Source organism: Gorilla gorilla, chromosome 5 (genome assembly GCF_029281585.2).
Source record: "Gorilla gorilla gorilla isolate KB3781 chromosome 5, NHGRI_mGorGor1-v2.1_pri, whole genome shotgun sequence".
Taxonomy (NCBI): Eukaryota; Metazoa; Chordata; class Mammalia; order Primates; family Hominidae; genus Gorilla; species Gorilla gorilla.
Genome location: NC_073229.2, coordinates 146,889,907 through 146,909,541, shown reverse-complemented (window position 1 = coordinate 146,909,541; position 19,635 = coordinate 146,889,907). Strand labels below are relative to the sequence as shown.

The 19,635-nt window shown below is 36.5% G+C and overlaps 1 protein-coding gene across 18 annotated transcripts in view; it reads right to left on the bottom strand.

Annotated features, from left to right (window-relative positions):
* Positions 1–19,635, bottom strand: part of PKIB (cAMP-dependent protein kinase inhibitor beta) — a 253,648-nt gene that overhangs the window by 6,479 nt on the left and 227,534 nt on the right. For 7 of the 18 annotated variants that reach the window (XM_055391252.2, XM_063707826.1, XM_019029117.4 and 4 more), the window contains one exon: positions 1,414–1,590. In XM_055391252.2, the coding sequence (XP_055247227.1) occupies positions 1,414–1,590 (177 nt within the window). Of the gene's footprint in view, positions 1–1,413; positions 1,591–1,715; positions 1,839–3,414; positions 3,436–17,871; positions 17,933–18,205; positions 18,311–19,635 lie in introns of those variants that run through there. The other 11 variants (XM_063707825.1, XM_063707829.1, XM_019029110.3 and 8 more) reach the window with 5 other exon arrangements.

The following is a 19,635-nucleotide window of genomic DNA, read 5'->3' as shown; positions in this document are numbered from 1 at the left end:
AGTTTCTTAATTGATGCCTTTGACTTTATTTCAAAATGATATGAAGAAAAATATAAAAACAGGAACATATTCTTTCAGATCCTAGTCTCTCTAGTGACCAAAATAAAATGGAGAACACTGCTGACTCTCCCACAGTGTATTTGCTCTCTTTTGCTTGATTAAGTAATGTCAGTAAACATTAAGGTTTTGTGTGTGTTGAAGGTGTATAAAATTTAATTACGGTTTTTACACGAACAAGTAATTGCCTTCTCTACCTCACTAGTTTGGAATGGACTCTTGAACAGCAACGTCATGTTCCTATGGTCATATTACATTTTCAAACTTAAAAGGCCAAAAACATTACATATATGTTTATTTCTTTCTTCCCCTATCTTTTCCTTCTTTTCATTCTTCTTATAATATTTTACGTTGATGTGTATGCTTTTTTACTCTCACCTATAGTATTGCATATGAGAAATAGTGGCCTTTGGAAAAAGATGAGGTAATCATGGAACTGCAGGATCTGGTCACAGCTCCTGGCCTACAAGGATATAACTATTTCATAGAGAATGAACCAGGAACATTTGCAGCTTTACCAGGTAGTAAATAACCTCCTGAAGCAAAGAACCAAGAGCCTTCTTCTTGGGCTCCCGGGAATGGGTTAGATGCAAGCGGCTTCTGGTTCTCACTTGCTTCATTGTCACCAAGAATAAATTCCCAAACATACACTAGAGTCCACCTGAGAGTCTAAAATGGGGCACAAAACGTTGAGTATTTTGCTAATGGCTTGGAACTAAAATGATCTTTAATCTCTCTGAGTGTATTTTTTAACTTTGATTCAGGGTTTTGTTTTGTTTTTTTAAATCTCCATGAGGGTTTTTAAATGAAAGGCACCTTTTAACACTTTATTTAAAGTATCCTTATACTTTCATATAAAGTATCACCTTTTATACAAAAATTCTGTTGAAAGAATCTCATCTCTACTTGATAGTAAACTTCTTCCTAGATTTGAAAATTAAAGGGCTTGTAGCACACTACAGTAAGCAGAAGCTTCCAAAGTGATTTGTCAATGGATGGCAGAAGAAAAATTATTTTATTTATGAATACTTCTCAATAAAATTGAAAGCTCATTGAGAGAAAGATCATATTTGTTCACCTTTGTATTCCCAATTACTAGCTTTGTGCATGACTATACACATGGAATGAATAAATAAAACTTCAGTTTCCACATACACAGCATAAGACAAAAAGATGAAATATTCTACTTTGGAAAAGGCTGAACATCTACTAAGCCTTAAACAAAAGCTGAGAGGTTTAAGTAAACAAATAAGGAAACTGAGCACTTTTAACTAGATAAAAGAAAGACTGTCCAGAGAAAAGGCTTGGTTAAGAAGGGACAAGTGCTGTTAATTGTAAGAGGATTTTGAGTATTACCTTCCTTCACGGAGAGAGCCTCCAGTTTGAGGGGTAAATCTGAGGTTCCGTCTGTGGCAGCTGAACTCTGGATGTCTGGTAAGGCATTCCGGCGGCCTGCCCTTGCTGAAGATGCAAAATTGGCAACCCCAGACTCCACATCAGTCATTTTTGATGAATCTGTCCTCATAGCAACATCTACAAATAGAATGTGCATATGAAGAAGGTGAGCCTATTCAGAGCTAAATGTTCACCACAGTGGTTGAAAGGCATGGCTAGATCAAAAACACAACAGGCTTGAGAGTCTAATCATTGATCACAACCTTCATCAATGTCTACTGTTACGGTCCTGCAGCATCCATTTGCACATTTGCTGAATAGAGCAGGAAGCCCTCAGTGTGAGCCAGATTGCTAAAAATAACCCCTGAGCCGAATGAGCCACTTGGATGCTTAAGGGTGCAGTAATCCCTTGCCTTTTGTTCTGCTTTTCTGTGGATGGATCAACCAAACTAGGGCTTGGAAGGAAATGAAAACTGACTTTTTTGACCACTCCTGTAGAGACTCTGCCTGCCAGTATTTGCTTGTGGTGGTTGTTCAGGCTGAAACCAAATAACTATAATTTGTAGAGACCAAACAAAACACTCTTTTCCTACTTCTTAGAAATAAGAAATTCCACTTTATCTCAAAAGCTTTTTCCCTAGAGAGCACTAAATATTTTGATCTGTTCTGGTCTGAGACCTAATTTTCGATAGACTCATGGTAATGGTTGGAAGAGTAGGACCTATTTTAGGTTTTTTTACCTTCAGGTTGACATGGTAATTACTAGCTCTTTCCTAAGCACCCTTTATCTCCCTAGCAATTGTCTCTTTCTAAGAAAGAATTCTCAAGAGATCATTCACTATAAAGGGAGGAAGGTAACAGTTATTGCTTACTCTAAACTGACCTTTTTATTATGTTTTGGAATGAATCTCTCCTGAGAAGTCAACTCTGAATAGCATCTCGAAAGCAGAAGCATTGTATTGAAAAGCTATCTAATGCTAGCCTCTCAGCTAGGCCTGAGAGTACAGACGTATGGTATACTTTCCATCTTTAGGGAACTTGCACTCTCAAAAGGGAGAGAAAATATATACCTGCAAAGATAGACACCCTAACACAGAATGCACTAAGTATCGACCGAAGGATGGAGATGCTCATTTGTGATACCTAAAAAGGGCAGAAATATGTAAACCTTGGGCTACACAGAACAAATCCAACTTTTCGTGGTAGTTGGAGGGAATAACTTCAATTCGGGAAATGCTAAACACTAAATGGCGTAGTCACAAAACATGGTGCATTTGACATTAGAAACACAATATTTTTGGTTCATAGAATGCAAGAAATGCAAATTGAGCTTAGCATGGTCCTTAGGAGTCCAGGAATAGTTTGGAATTGCCCCAAAAAGAGTCATTCTATTAATTCCATAGATATTATTGTCTTTCCAGGAATCATGGGAAATTTGAGAACAGAGCTATGTTTTGAGATACAATTTTGGAATCCATTAGACTTTTAACTGCTTGGTATTTGGCAACTGTGGAGAATGTATAGATTCTTAGAGTACTGTAAAGAGCACCAGACTATTGGTCAAAAAGAATATGCTCCATTATAGACTTGGAAGGTGATAGTGTTCAATCCATTTAATTTCTCTGAGTCACAGTTCCTCCCCTATATAATGGGCATAGCAATTAGCCTACGGATTCACAGGATGCTGGTGAAGCAATAATGAGATAAAGAATAAATGAACTCTTTGTAACTATAAGGTATATGTCTGATTGCTGGCATCATTGTTCATATCTCACTAAATGTTCTTTATTCTACCACCTTCTTGTGTATCCCATTTAATCCCAACAAAAAGTATTTTCCTATTGGGAAGACCTCTTGCATTTTCCAAGAGGAAAACCAGCATTTTTATTCAATACTACATGAACATTTTTATATTACATTAGTTAAACCTCCCAATAATCCCATGAGGTACTGAAGTATGACCCTTGCTTTGTGGATGTGGAAACTGGGGATCAGAGAGGTTAAGCGACTCATTTAAAGTTGCACAGCTGCTAAGTCAGCGCTCAGGCATGCAAATCAATTTCAGTTCACTCTGAAAGCAACACGAAATGGATTATCACAAAATTATCTCTTCAAATCCCCATAATGCACATAGTTAACCATCTAAAGCTACTTTAGATTCTGCCTTTATTATTTTTATATAGAGAAAACAGGGGGAAAATGTGTGTATATACATATATATATCTAAAAGTTTCTTAAAGTTCACATATATGTGTATGTATATATATATATATATAAAATACCTGAGTGATGAGATAATCTCTCTCTCTCTTCATATATATATATACAACTGATGCACATAATTGGTTCCCTGTCTTTTCACAGTGTTCTTCTCTAGTTTGAATGTTTGGTTATCTTGTGAGCCCTCCCACGGTACATTAATTTCATTTAGATCTCAACAGCTTGTGAGAAGTGGCTAGTTTGGAAGTAGACCCCATTTTCTGGCTTCCACTCTGTCCTCCACCAATTCACTTGACATCAGAAACCACTGTGGCTGCTAGTATCTCTTCCTGTGTAACTGCAAAGAAGTTAACTCTGCTGGTCTTAAAGGAACAGCTCCATAAATAACTGAATTCTTACTTGCCTGATAGTCTAAAACCTTAAAATTAAATGTAATAATGTTTTTAAAATGTTAAGATATGCATCTTAAATATTTAAATAAATGCTATATATTTTATATAAAATAAAATAGGTAAACTTCTTCAGCAAGATGGGACATTTTAAACGAATATTGAATTGAAATTTGTATACTGAAAGAGAAATTCCTTTTTTTTTTAATTTTTTTTTTTTGGCTCAGTGTGGTGGCTCATGCCTGTAATCCCAGCACTTTGGGAGGCCAAGGTGAGCAGATCATGAGGCCAGAAGTTTGAGACCAGCCTGGCCAAGATGGTGAAACCCTGTCTCTACTAAAAAATAAAAAAAAATAGTCAGGCATGGTGGCTCACACCTGTGATCCCAGCTACTCAGGAGGCTAAGGCAGGAGAATCGTTTGAACCCAGGAGGCAGAGGCTGCAGTGAGCCGAGATTGCGCCACTGCACTCCAGCCTGGGTGATAGAGCAAGACATGTGAAAGTTTGTTATGTAGGTAAACTTGTGTCATGGGGATTTGTTGTACAGATTATTTCATCACCCAGATATTAAGCCCAATACCCAATAGTTATCTTTTCTGCAGATCTCCCACCTCCCACCCTCCACCCTCAAGTGAACCCCAATGTCTGTTGTTAAAAAAGAACTTCTAAAAAGTGGCCCTTGGAGTGGGCCGTCAGCATGGAAAAAGAAATTCTGGGTTTCACGTTTATTTCAAGATTATTTTGCTGCTAGCTGACTGCTATTTTGGAAGTTTTTCCTTTTGCCTTTATATTATTATTTCAGATAGAGGCTTTCTAACTAGTCCTTTTCGTAGATCGATGCTGGAAAATAAAAGAATCACAAAACTATCTAAAAGTTTGTTAAAGTTATATTCATTAACTACTATTTTAAGATCGAAAACAGAAGTGGCCATATAGGGAGGCTAAGTAACAAAACTGTTTTACTTTGGGGCTGAACTTGGCTGTGGCAAACTCACATTTGGCACAATCTTCCTTTCAGTCTGCCACTGATATTGACTGACCAAGATGTCATGCTTCACCACAGGCAGACCGAATAGCTAACCCCGCCCAGCCTCACAACGATGTAGGAAGATGGCACTTTCTACAGAGAAAAGCTATTTTCCTGACCAAATGTGTCAATGGCCTAGAAATTGGTGGCAGGAATATTTGAATCCACAAGGTGACTCTTAGCTGGGCTCTTTAAACTCCAAAGCAAAGAGATTTATTGTACCACTGGAGACAACCTGAAAGCCCAACAAGAAAAAAAGTATATGAGTAAGCTATGTAATTATGTTATGGAATGTTATGCCACAGTGTTAAAGAATGTATTAGATCCACTGACACACTGTGAAATAAAGCAAGTTTAAAAATTAATATTTATAGTGTGGGGGAAAAGGGGAGAATATTATGAATGCAATGTAACCTCAACTTTATACAAATAATAAAAATTCTAGTTGGGAATGGAAGGTAGAACAAGGAAAATATTAACCTTTTTCTCTACCTCTTTACATATTTTGACTTTTACTAATGAGCATATATATTACCTTTGTAATTTAAAAGAATTGAAACATCCACCTGGAAAAATTATAAATAAACAGATATTCTAGCACAGAAAGGTTCTAAAAGTAACATTTTGAAAATTTAACCAAATGATAGCATATCGTTAAGTGAAAGCTTCTCCTTCCCCCAGTAGCCATCTCTCATTTGTCTGTTGTTAGTTTTCTATACAACACCGATTGCATATGCTTGGTTTTTTTTAAAAGGGGTGATATACATATAGAAAAGAGACAATTGCTCTCTTCAAATGGCTTGTGATAATTATAATATATAGTCCACAGAAAGATGAGGAAATACTGCAGAGAAAAATGACAGATTAACTTGAGGGTCTTTTAATTTTCTGGGCTTAAATAGCTAATTATGTTATGTTTGCTAACCAAGGCAGCTGACTCACTAGCAACTCTTCCTCTTTCTCTTCTATAGAATTAACAAAGGACTCTAGATGAGTGCTGCTCTGTCAACTGTGGCTGCTTACAGGAGCTGGAACCATTTAGACATTTGGAGATTTCACAAAAGTCCTTGCAATCCCACAGCAAGGTAACACAATTTACATTGCCTGAGACACACTTCTATCTCTATTGAAAATATACAATTTTCAGGCTGCTTGAGAAAAGACTATTACACAGTCATATATATATTTATATATGTATATACACACATGCCAGCATCTTTACAGTCTCTGAAATATTGAGAATGCAACACCAGCACTACTCAAGAGGACAAGATGTTCAAGATAAATGGAGCACTAAAGGCATATTAAAAAAACACCAGTCCGAACCCAGTGGGCCCTGAAGAGCCTGCTAAGAAAAAGAGGATGTTAGTATGTTAGAAGCATAATTATAAACAAACAGAAGTTTTGCAAACTGTTTCCTACCCACAATAGGTCCATTTTCTTAACTCAAACACATTATTTTCTCAAGCTTCCTTACTTGAAGCCAAGATTGCAAAATGATAGATCCATTCTTTTCTAATCTCCAGATACATATCACTCACCCTATCTTCCACAGTGAAACCATTGCTCATTTTATACCTAAGACTTCAAATAAACTTCTTGCCCACTAAATTAGTTCCCTGGAGGTATGAGTCAGACTTTCTGAAAAAACACAAAATAACAAAGAAGTAAAAACATGCATTTTGGAAAAAATGTCAGTGCTTTTCCTGACCAAAGACTAAGAGAGAAGGAGAGACTGACAAATGGACAGACTGACACTGGTCTCCCCTGATAACCAAATGCCTTATCTGCCTCTGTCCAGCTCTCAGTATCCTAATCCCTTATGCTACATGTTTTCAGTTCTCTGCCTACAAATTATTTATTTCATATAATTTTCTGTTTTGAAACATACGAACCTCTTCCAAAAAAGGTGAAAGAACTAGAATTACTTCTTTATGTGCCAACAAAAACAGATCATTATTTATTCATCCAGTCATCTCTTGAGCTCCTACTAAATTATTAAGTGCAAAGCCTTTTTCTTGGCCCACAAGTTACAAAGAGGAACCCAGAGTCTGGTGAGATGAGACACAGTTTGATCTTTCTAGTTGCCTTTCTTGACCTCAAATCCTATTATTTGGAAATAAAGTAAAATTACCCACTCCTAAAATGTAAATGCTTTACATATCTCCTATTCACTTAAGTATCAAGATCATTTTAAGCTAAACAGAACTTACATGAAATGTAGACCTGCATAATTTTTTTCAACTTAGAAACTTTCCTGTCTTTGAAATTTTTCAAAAGATGGTATTTCTCTGTCTCTAGTGTAAGTCAAAGGGAAATCTACCTTTGGTTTGTTGACACGCACATTTTTTAATGTTTATGTTCTTGTTTGCTAATTGCATAGACAGATCCTTCAATATACATTGGTAGGCACATGGAAGTTATTTTTACCACAGAGAATTTTTGACAGCTTAAACATATAAAATTCAAAACGCAAAGTCAAATTAATTTTTTCATAATTTTCCAGATAAATTAATGCACAAAGCTGAATACCTTTCCAGCACAATGTTACTTCTTATACTAACATAAGGCCACTTACAATACTAATATACATGAATGTTGTTAATGATAAAACAGATGGACTGCAATAAACTATGTAGCCCCCTTGAGTATGTGTCTGTGTTTGGGGGAGTCAGATTTAACTGGTCATCTTATTCTTTTTAGTTTCATACTAGAAAGACTTATTCAACATGTATCCTCCATAAAGGTTTGCAGGGAGTTAGTTGGGCTTCTCCCAACCACTTGCAGATTCCCAAAAGGACTAATAAATTTCTCACATGATTGCAGGATATTACATTTGAAAAGATGATATAGTCCAGACTTCCAGATCCAGACACTTAAGTGATGCATCAATATAACATAACTTAATTTGTGTCAAAGTCTTTCCTAAGTTTAGGCGGTACTCTTTCTTCCATTACCGTGATTCCTCCTGCTGCTTTCCGTAACAAAAAACGAAAACAAACCCAGCTATCTACAGGGATAAAAATAAAAAAGAAAATTCACTGTATACGAAAAAGTCTTTCTAAAAATTAAACAGGTTTCCTTTTTAATACATTAGCTTGAGTGGGGTGTGTGTGTCCCTGTGTGGTGTGTGTTTGTGTGTGTGTGTGCTATGTATATTGGGTGTTATCCAGAATAGAGTGATATTTTCACTTCTCCTTTAGATGAATATAAGTGGTTATAACCATAGCAAAGCATCCCTACTGTCTACATTTTATATAGCTTAGCTTTTATTTCTAGCTTCAGAGTATTCAGAATTGAGAGGATTTAGCACGGATTTGAAGAAACCCTTCTCATTCTTTTTTTCCCACCTTACCTCAAACCCTATTTATACTCCTTCACTTTCATTTGTTTCACATTATTCTTTCTAACCAGTGACTCAAATATTGTTGGTTCTTATTTTATTGAGGTACTGGAGCCTGCTTAAAGAAGTTAGGGTTCAATTCAAAAAGCATTTAGGTAACACCAACTCTGCAAAGTCCCACGCTAGGTACTGTGGAATTTGGCAGAGTAAGTAAGGTCTTCCCATGCCTTAACTGGCAGTGTGTGAAGGCTGCGTGCTAGCACCTTTACTACGTGAGCAGTGGAGGCAGCACTTAATTCCAGGATAGAAAATGAGGCCAGGCTTCACAGGGAACATAGCATTTAATGGAACCCCAGAAAATAAGTAAGCAAATTTCAGAGAAGGGCCGCCCTCAGATCACCCATTTCTCATTTAGTTGCTTTTCCAACTACTATTGTACACAAAGTATTCTTAGATTTCAAAGGGGGCACAAATACACTCCAAGTACACAAAATCCCCAGCACTGAATTTGCCCTAGTGGGAAAATAATGTGATTTTGAAGTTCTTGTGTACAATGTGATTTTGAAGTTCTTGTGGTCTGCTTGTACTCTTCCCTACAAAGAGGGAACATGGCCAGTCTGTGTTGGGGGTTTACATGCAAGGCCTAAAAAGTCAGTTCCCTTTTCAATGAGATATATGGTTTTAAAATGTCAAATGACGGTTTATGACATCAGTAGGAAGAAGAGAAGGGGAAGTTGATTCTTACCAATGTGGTCACAATAGAAATGGCTTCATATCCCTCTGCCTAGTAGAGAGACTGGAACATATCTGCTTAATACAATCAATAAATCAATGTTGAATTAATAGCCGATACCTATCGATTATGAGCTGAAAATGAAGGTCCTTTACATTATTAATATTCATAATAAAGACCAAAAGTAAATAAATAATAAAATAAGACTGAAAGTTCAGTTATTCAGTATTAAAATAGATTTTGTTTTGTTAACATCAAAATAGATAGGAGTCAGGCTGTAGACTAATGGCAAATACAATGGTTTTTAGATGTGGGTAGTAAACCTGGATTGGTAGAGCCAGAGCAGTAGTTGCTGCAAAAACTCATACAGCACGACCCTCATCTAGGACATCTGATGGTTATACACATGGACACTTTAAATTTTACGCTTTCATTTCAGAAAGCATTTATAATTAATATATACTTATTTATCTTTCAAAGGGAAAATGCAGTGTGATACCAAATAATAGAACTATTTTTACTAACACACCAAAATTTATAGATGGAGATGAGTATCATCTATCAAAGCAATTACTTTAAGTAGCCACATATTTATTCCACTTCTGAAACTGTTTTTGTGACTCCATCATTGCAACTCATTTTATACTCATACATCAAATAGTGGTAACATGTTCTATTTAAAATATAACGTATTTTATAGTAAACTGTTTTTAATTAAAAAAAAAAAAACTCCCACTTGATCCCATCTCTTTGTACTAAGAATGACTTCAGCTACTTTTCAAAACCTCCTTAGGTAATTTAGATTTGCACATATTCAAAATAAAACTATTTTAAATGACGATTTGAAAGCAGAGCTTTGGGCACTACTTAACTGCATTAACACACTCTCAAAGCGACTGCCCTTAGTCCTCTTGTTTGTTACATGGTCTATATGGAGCAATGGGAATTTTGGTAGCCTAAAAGTGAACACTTCTGAAGTTGAATCCTGGACTTCCAACTTCTAGAAAGACATCTAACTTCTTTGTTGATTAGCATTCTACATTTTTAAAAAGTAGGATTTATATTATCTATTTTACTACCCTGGACTCAAATGAACTAATGCTATAAATGTGCTTGGTTAACAACTACACAAATGGAATTTATTTAGATATCAGTCATATAAATTTATAGGCACTATGACAGAGTATCATTATGAATATCAATTATTCTTTTAAGCAACAGTGTTGACGTGGCTCTAGAGACAGCCTCTGATGTTGGACTGCAGGCAGAAAGAGATTAACGCAGCTGGGCATGATGGCTCATGCCTGTAATCTCAGGGTTTTGGGAGGCTGAGGCAGGCAGATCACCTGAGTTCAGGAGTTTGAGACCAGCCTGGCTAATATCTACTGGCCAGTATCTACTAAAAATACAAAAATTAGCCAGGCGTGGTGACGCATGCCTGTAATCCCAGTTACTCAGGAGGCTGAGGCAGGAGAATCTCTTGAACTCGGGAGGAGGAGGTTGCAGTGACCTGAGATCACGCTACTACACTCCAGCCTGGGCAACAGAGCAAGACTCCATGTCAAGAAAAAGAGATTAACTCTGAGACATTTCCAGAAAGTTGATATTGTTTAAAAAGGCATTCAAAAAATCATTTACAATCTGCTTCCCAGCACACCCACAAACTTGTCTACGTTTCTGCAACATCTGAACCATACAAGTCACCAGTCACAGAAAACCATATCTCCCCTACACTGCCCATAGGAAGATTTCTCCCTAAAGGTGAAATTTTCACGTACTTTCAGAAACAAACCATGTTTCAGTGTTCTCTCCAATGGTTAAAATGGGACTGAAATTCTTGATTTCTTCATGATGCCTAAAAAAGCATTCTTAATCTGAGTAATATTAAAATGAGATAATATGGCATAGGAAAAAGGGTCACAAAAGATAATATTGACGGAGTCCTGCTTTCTCAGTGGGGCTTGCTTTAACCACCTTGTTTAAAATTGCATCTCACCCCTCCAGCTTCTGATTCCTCTTACTTTCTCTTAGCACTTACTAGCTTTGAAAATGTATTCTCATTTACTTATGATTGCAGTTGTTGCTTATTGTCTGTCTCCCTTCACTAGAAGGTAAGCTCCACAAAGCAGAGCTTTTGTTTTTGTAGGCTGTTTCATTGATGTATTCATAGGACCAAAAGCCATGCCTGATTCTTAGTCAGCAAGCACTCAATAAATAAAATAATTGTCTTTCCACTTTTCTTTTTAACATGAATTTTTTTTCTTTTTGCATATGACATTAATATATGCTTGTTGTTGGGAAAAGGACAATTCCGAAAGACATAAAGAAGGAAAAAGAGATTGCCATCCCGCTATCCAGTAACAGTGCTGTTGTAATTCTGGTGCATAACCTGCCAGAATTTTTTCAGCGGCACATACACAAGAATATCACAACATATTTTACACACCACTTAGTTTGAAGCTAGATGATATTTATTTGATGTCACTTTATTATATCTTAGAAATGCAATCTTTCTCAAATCAACATAATTCAAAATTTCTAATGACAGTTTTGAAAAAATAAAATTTTCTTGAATGTTAACATTACAGAGCATATACCAACTATGTAAAATATGCATAGTCAAAAAGCAAGGAACATGGCTGAGTACTGAAATTATTTATAAATTTTTCTTTAATTGGATAAATAAAATGGGTATAAAATAGATAGGTATAATGCTTTTTTAAATGCACCCACAGTTTCGGCAGTGTCTTTTTCTTCTATTTCATCAATTTAAAGAAAAACTCTTAGGATGTCTCTTAGCCCCTATTTAAATGAATATAATATTCATTTTTTTCTTCCAACAAAGAAAAGGAGAGAAATGATTAAGCCTTTCTGAGCTCTGATTTGTTTTCTAAGTTATCTTCGGTACTTTACAGAAGAAATCATTATAACATTGCAGCAAGCAAAAAATTCAATCAAAATTATGGGAACAAAAATTAAGAGTAGTTTTGAGAATTTTTCTGGGTCATAGAGGAAAAAAAATCCCAACCAAAGGGCAAACAACTTTAGAAAGAAAAATCATCTCATTGAAATATTTTTTCATCAAATTATGCATGTTTATATTAACCTGCAATTAAGTTAATAGAAGTAGCATTATTTAAATTGATACATTTAACTTTTATAAAAACTTTTTTGTACAAAATTATGTTACTATAGTCCTTTAGTACTATATAAGTTAAATAGAAAAATGAGGCCATGAAAATATCTAAAATATTTAAAAACATAAATTTTCAAAATTTTAAAACCACTATGCATATATTAGTTTTAAAATACATGCACAGAAAAACATTTTAAGGGAAATATACTGAAATTATAATAGTTATTCCCTTTGTGTATGTTATTATTAATGATTTCTATTTTCTTCTTTGAATTTTACTTTTTTCCAAATTTTCTATAATGAAGATTTTTATGATATGAAAAATGGCATATGCATGTGTTAAGCATGCATTGTTTTAAAGCACTTTAATGAGAATTTGTTCATGTGATTCTATACTGTGGATTAGTCACTACTGTCTTCATTTTAAGGGTGAGGAAACTGATGATCATAGAAATAAAAGGGTTTGGCTAAACCTAGCTAGCAAGTAACAGAGACAAGACTGGAACCCATTTCATCTCACAACTCATTATTTTCTCAAATTACACCTCAGCAAACATTTATTGAGCACAGACTCAGTCCTCATTCAATCAATTATTGTTAAGCATCTACTATATCTTCCGTTCAGTGCAAGACTCTGGGGAAACAGTGGCAAATAAGACTAAGCATTGTGATAGAAACAGTGGGGACGCATGAAGATGCTTAATATATGGTCCCCACCCTGAAAGAGTTGTGAACTCATCGTACAGATGGAATATGTTGCATATTAAAGGAAATGTAAAAATAGAAGTAAATATATGATATATTCAAATAAGTGTTATAAATAAAACTACTATAGAAATGTAAAAGATAAATGGTTACTGAATTTTGGGGTGATTAAGGAATATTTCACAAAGGCTGTAGAACACATACAGAGCCTCAAAATTTGGGAGGAATCCACACAGGTAGAATGGGAATGAAAGGCTTACTAAGCCAGAGAAATATCTGTAAGCTAAAAGAGGGGAGTGTAAAAAGCAAGTTCTAAATAAGAGAAAAGGAAACATTTCGCTGCCATGGAGTGTTATGCCCACGTGGAGTTGGAAAAATGAGTTGGAGCATAGTCATAACATAGTGGCAAAGAAAATGAATGCCATGCACAATATGTGAACGTATCCTGTAAGCACCAGGGAATCATGAAACTTCTAAATCACGTAGTAAAGATGTGTATGAGATGCATTTTCTGGCCAGGTGCAGTGGCTCATGCCGTAATCCCAGCACTTTGGGAGGCCAAGGCAGGCAGATTACAAGGTCAGGAGATCGAGACCATCCTGGCCAACATGGTGAAACCCCATCTCTACTAAAAATACAAAAAATTAGCTGGGCGTGGTGGTGGGTGCCTGTAATCCCAGCTACTTAGGAGGCCGAGGCAGGAGAATCACTTGAACCAGGGAGCTGGAGGTTGCAGTGAGTCGAAATTGCACCACTACACTCCAGTGTAGCCACAGAGCAAGACTCCGTCTTAAAAAAAAAAAAAATATGCACTTTCTGAAAATAAAGACAGATGTCAAGGAGAACCATTAGAGCATATTAAAAGGTGAAGTTTTTAAATCAAATCTACCACAATAGGAGTAATAAGCTGATTCCAAAAATTTATATGAAAATGCTACAGACTGAGAATAACTTCTTATTTCAAAAAGAAAGGAAAAAGTAAAGGACTTACACTATCAGACTTGATGGCTATTAATTCTGTGTGGTATTCCTCAAGGGTAGACAAATAGAATACAAAATAAAATAGACACTCTAGAAATAGACAAATACACTCTTATTGTCCATTGATTTCTGAAAAAGGCTTTGATTATTAATGTGGTCATTGAACCATGATGATCTTGGAGGACTCACAAAGGTACCACAAAATTAGATATTGGTGGAGAAATTTTTGATCATGGAAACAACAGATCTTGTTTATAATAATTTGTGACAAAAATTCTAAGGATTATTAAATAGATGGCTTTCAGCTATAGTGTTTTTCTGGTATATTTTATTTTTAGACAGGGTCTCCCTCTGTTTCCCAGACTGGAGTGCAGTGACATGATCACAACTCACTGCAGCCTCAATTGTTTGAGCTAAAAGCAATGTCCTGTCTGCCTCCCGAATAGTTAGAGCTACAGGTGGGCAGCACCACACTTGCCTAATTTTAAAACTTTTTGTAGAGTTGAAGGATGGTCTTAAACTTCTGGCCTCAAGTGATCCTCCCTCCTTGGCCTCCAAAAGTACTGGGGTTTCAAGCAGGAGCCTCCACCTGATTCAATGATCAACACTTTGCTATATTTAATCTCTCTAAACATAAACACACACACACACACACACACAGTTATTATTTCACCAACTGAAAGCAAGATACCAATAACATGACACTGCATATCTAAATACCCTAGCATATATCTAAGTATTTAAGAATTGGTCTTCTGTGTATATCCATAATACCATTATATTTCCACAATGTTATTTTTTTCATTTTCCAATTCCTGAGATAATTCAACCTTTCCCCTGGATTTAGCCTTTGAAATTCTTTTGGGAACTATAGTTTTTTGATGACTGAAAAGATCTATTTTTATCTTCATTCTTACAAATACACTATGTTAGGATGAAAGCACCTAACAATATTATTCCACATTATTCTATTTTTGCTGTTAAGAAGTTTGCTAATTGTGATGGCTAATTTTATATGCCAACTTGACTGGGCTACAAAGTGCTCAGATACTTGGTTAACCATTTCTCGGGGTGTGTCTGTGAGGGTGTTTCCAGATAAGATTAACATCTGAATCAGTGGACTGCATAAAACACATTGCCCTTCTCAATATGGGCGGGCCACATCCCATGCATTGAAGTCCTGAATGGAATAAAAAGATAGAGAGAAGGAGAATTTCTTTCTCTGCCTGTCTTCAAGCTGTCTTCAGTCTTCAATCTTTTGCCTTAAACTCAGACTTGGCCTGGAACCGACAATAGTGGGTCTCCTGGTTATCAGACTTGAACACAAACTGGAACCATATCATTAGCTCTCCTGAGTCTCTAGCTTGCCAAAGCCTTAGGACTTCTCAGCCTTCATAATTGCATGAACCAATTTCTCTCTCTCTCTCTCTCTCTCTCTCTCTCTATATATATATATATATACACACATATATATATAGCGTTTTTTATATAGAAAGCGAGCATCTTTGCCGTTCTTACGTAGAGCTTTTACATATATATACATATATATGTGTGTATATATAGCTTTTACATATATACATATGTGTATATATATGTGTGTGTATGTATATATGTAAAAGCTCTACATAAGAATGGCAAAAACGCTCTACATAAGAACAGCAACTGCATCATAAGTGTATTAGATTCTTCAGAGAATTGCATCATAAGTGTATATAGTTCACTATTCTCTCTTTAGCTGTGTCTAATCAGCTGCATAATCCACACACTGTTTTTATTTCCAATTATCATATTTTTATTTCTAGGCAATCTACTTTGCTCTTTTTCAAGTTTAGTTCATTGTATTACAGTATCTTATTACTTAGTCATTTATACTTACATATGTTTTCTCATAGTAAAAATAATAAAGGAATGTTTTAATAATTGAAATAAAAACAATAGTCTTATCACACAACAGCAACTGTTTGCTTCCAGTCTTTTTTCTGTGGGGTTTTAAATAGTTTTCAAAATACTGTACTGTTTCCTGCTGTGTTTGCTTAACATACGACATAAGCATTTTCCCATTAAAATTCTGTAAGTTTAAAAGAAATAAAAAATAAAAAACCCTCAATTATTCTTTTCAAATATATTAAGGCTATAAAGATTTTTTTACAAATAGTAATAACAATATCATATACAATGTGTGTTCAGTACATGGACAATATGCTTGTGTACATTATACACAATGCATTAAAATGTTATATTATCTTTTACTTAAAGGACATTTCACAGAATAGAGCTGAAACATTGAAGCTCGTTTCATAAGAGAAGTCAATTGAATCTTTCTGTAGCACATTATTGCACAATTATGGCTTTAAACAAAAGTTACAAGTCACAAGTTCTTACATTTTGGGTCATGTTGTAGAACGTATTCCAAATGAAAAATGGAGGAGAAAGTACACGACATCATGCTTCATGTTATGGCATATAAATATTAACTATTTTAACATATAACTGTATGATGAATGATACAGTTAAGACCTATACTATATCATATATAGTTATTATTATAAAAAGTTATACATTATGCCACAGTACTAAAATATATTCTTCTCAAATAGTGAAAAAAATTCTCTATGAAAAATTCCAATATTTAAATTCTTTATACTCTGATCCCATTGTTTACCGTTTTTGTCGAATCTTTCTCATGGAGACTTATTTCTTTGGTTGCTTTGTGATTTGGGGTTCTGAGATCATATTTTTAAAAACATTTCCCTTAAGGCCAGGTGCAGTGACTCATGCCTGTAATCCCATCACTTTGGGAGGCCAAGGTGGGCAGATCACCTGAGGTCAGGAGTTTGAGACCAACATGGCGAAAACTTGTCTCTACTAAAAATATAAGAATTAGCTGGGTGTGGTGGTGTGTGCCTGTATCCCAGACACTAAGGAGCATGAGGCAGGAGAATCACTTGAACCCAGGAGGTGGAGGTTGCAGTGAGCCGAGGTCACGCCACTGCACTCCAGCTTGGGCAACAGAGTGAGACTCCATCTCAAAAAAAAAAAAAAAAAGTTTTTTTAAAAAAATTACCTGAGACCTGGGTTAAATGGGGTTAAGGTGTTTTCCTCTACCTAGCTCTGAATTTGCCTCTGCTGGGTGTCTGGGGTAATACCAGATTGGTTAGCCTTATATTCTCAGCATGACTTTTGTTCGGATTACATAGACTACACAGTTGGAAATTTGCACACTCAATGTGAGGTTTCATTTTCGTTCATAAGTTATTAAGAGAGTCTTTCCCCCGTTTCCATCCAAGGCAAAGTCAAGACTGGCAAGTCTCCTTACTGTCTTCCTTGGAGGTTAGGGTTTTGTCATATTACCCTTTTATTGAGCATGTCACTCTTAGAAATCCAAGTCTTATTCTGGTTACCTAATGTAACTAATAGTAACTCTTGTTACTATTACTCCCACAGCCCCTGGTTGTTCATACTACTCCTGGTTACAACCCTCACATGCTCCTGCATGCCCTGCAATGTTCTTCTCCTTTGGTGGTGAGTATGTATGACCAGTAAACTGCTGTGGATCTCATCTGTCCAGTGTTGGGTGTTGGTTGTCTAGGCATCTCTGAATCTCCAGGGCAGGAATCTTTCGTTCACCAATGGGGTGAATAGAAAGCAATAAAATCCACTGGTGTTATGAACCATATGACATGCCCAACCATTTCAGAAGACACCTAGTCAGTTAAAATTAACTGTTCCTTGGTTATTTGGTTCTGAGTTATTTGGCAAGGGTACCTGAGACAGAACTGCTAACTGCTGATGGGCTTGAGCTATGGCCTATGTGGCACTGTTATGCCATCTCTTTTAACTCTGCAATGCTCTTGTCCCCAAGAAGAAAATGGTTGTTAACTATACCCTGGTATGACATGCTGTCAGGTTCAGCCTGTGTTTGGCAGGTGATCTCTGAAGCTTCAGCCTGTAAATGCAATGAGAAAACAGTGCCTTAACCAGTCAGTACTTCAGTCCTGCTTACCAGAGCTCAGGCTAGAGCTCTCTGATCACCATGTCTAGCCTGGTGACTGTCACTGGCTGCTCGGAGCAGCAATACAGACATTGCTTGTAATGGTACACCTATGGAACAGGCGCAGAGGCAGCCCTGTGTGAAGTTTGTGGGAAGGAAGGTGGCCACCCCATGGAGAACCAAGCATGGTATCCTGGTTGCCATTGTTGTTCATGCAAAGGTAGTGACCTTTCTGGTCTCCTCTGCTGCTGCTTCCTGAGCTGCTATTGCTTGCGCTCTCGTGACTCCGAAGGGCATCGAGGTGCAGATCCATGGTGGCCTGTGGCACAGGTGCTAATGAAAAAAGAAAAGGGTGGGGAGAGGAAGGAGCATTTGGTACTCAAATGATTTGCCAATGCAAAACCCATAGCCAGTATGCCTGGGCTCAGCACTGCTGCCTACCAGCACACCAAATGGCCAATCTTGCAATCATGGGCTTGCTGGCCCTATCCAAGCCATAGACTAATGACTTTACTGGATATGGACCTCAACTCTAGAGAGATGGACTCGCACTTCCTAGAGGAAGAGGCAGCCACTTCTGAGAAAGGCCACTAAGCTCCCTAATGTTTTCCCATAAGTACCCAGAAAGTCTGCACCACAGGTGATTGTACAGAAAGCTCCAATTTTACCTAGCTACAAACTCAAAATATTCTCAGGGAATTTGTGCAGAGAAAGAAACAAACAAAGAGGGAAAAAGTCCACATGACAGAAAAGGTAGGGCAGTGGCAGCAGGAGATAATTTTGGTCTATTGAGTCTGGGTTGTAAACCTAGGTTTCTTTCCCTGTACCACTCTGCTTACTATGTCTCTGTTGCAATAAAGATCCTAATTCTTGAGGTTATAGAGAAATACTTATGTTACCTTTGTGGCACTGGGGTACCCCATGGCACCATTAATTCAAACTCAACTTAAGCCCATGGTCTTTAAAGCATATAAAGCAACCACTGCTGTGGGGGAAACCCCTAACCCTGATGATACTAATTTGAAGCTCTCTGAGAGAAAAGACTTATAAGTATCATCAGGGTAAAGAGGATCACTCACCACCACCCCACCACCACCAAATATGTCCAGTGACCACCACTAAAAAAAAAAAAAAAAAAAAGAAAGAAAAGAAATTTAAAAAAGCAAAGAAAAAAATATCCTGGATACGGGTAGGAACCAACAACAACAACAACAACAAAAGAACCCTAAAACAAAGATCTACAATTTGACCCAATTGGAAATTCAAAATATATTAAAGGCATTTATATAGCCAAGATAAAGGGGCACTGACTGGCTTTTGTGCCTCTACAGTATAGGTTTTTAATTAACTTTAATACCTGCTGAAATGCACCAATTGGCAAACCTTCATGGTTTTAACTGGCACTAGGGCTCAGATTACAGTTATGACTAGGATCTTCCTAAATTTAAAGATGGTATCCCCCATAACATTAGGGGAGTTCTGGCATATAAAATAGAGGACAAAGAGATATGCCTCTTCTTAACCATCATAATTACTGTCTTGCCTAAATTTCTCATCATGGTCATAGCAATCGTTGCCCTAAAATATCCCATAATGGACATGGACGCTCTGACCCAGTGAAAAATAAATGGAAATTAAATTAAATCTTGACACTTATA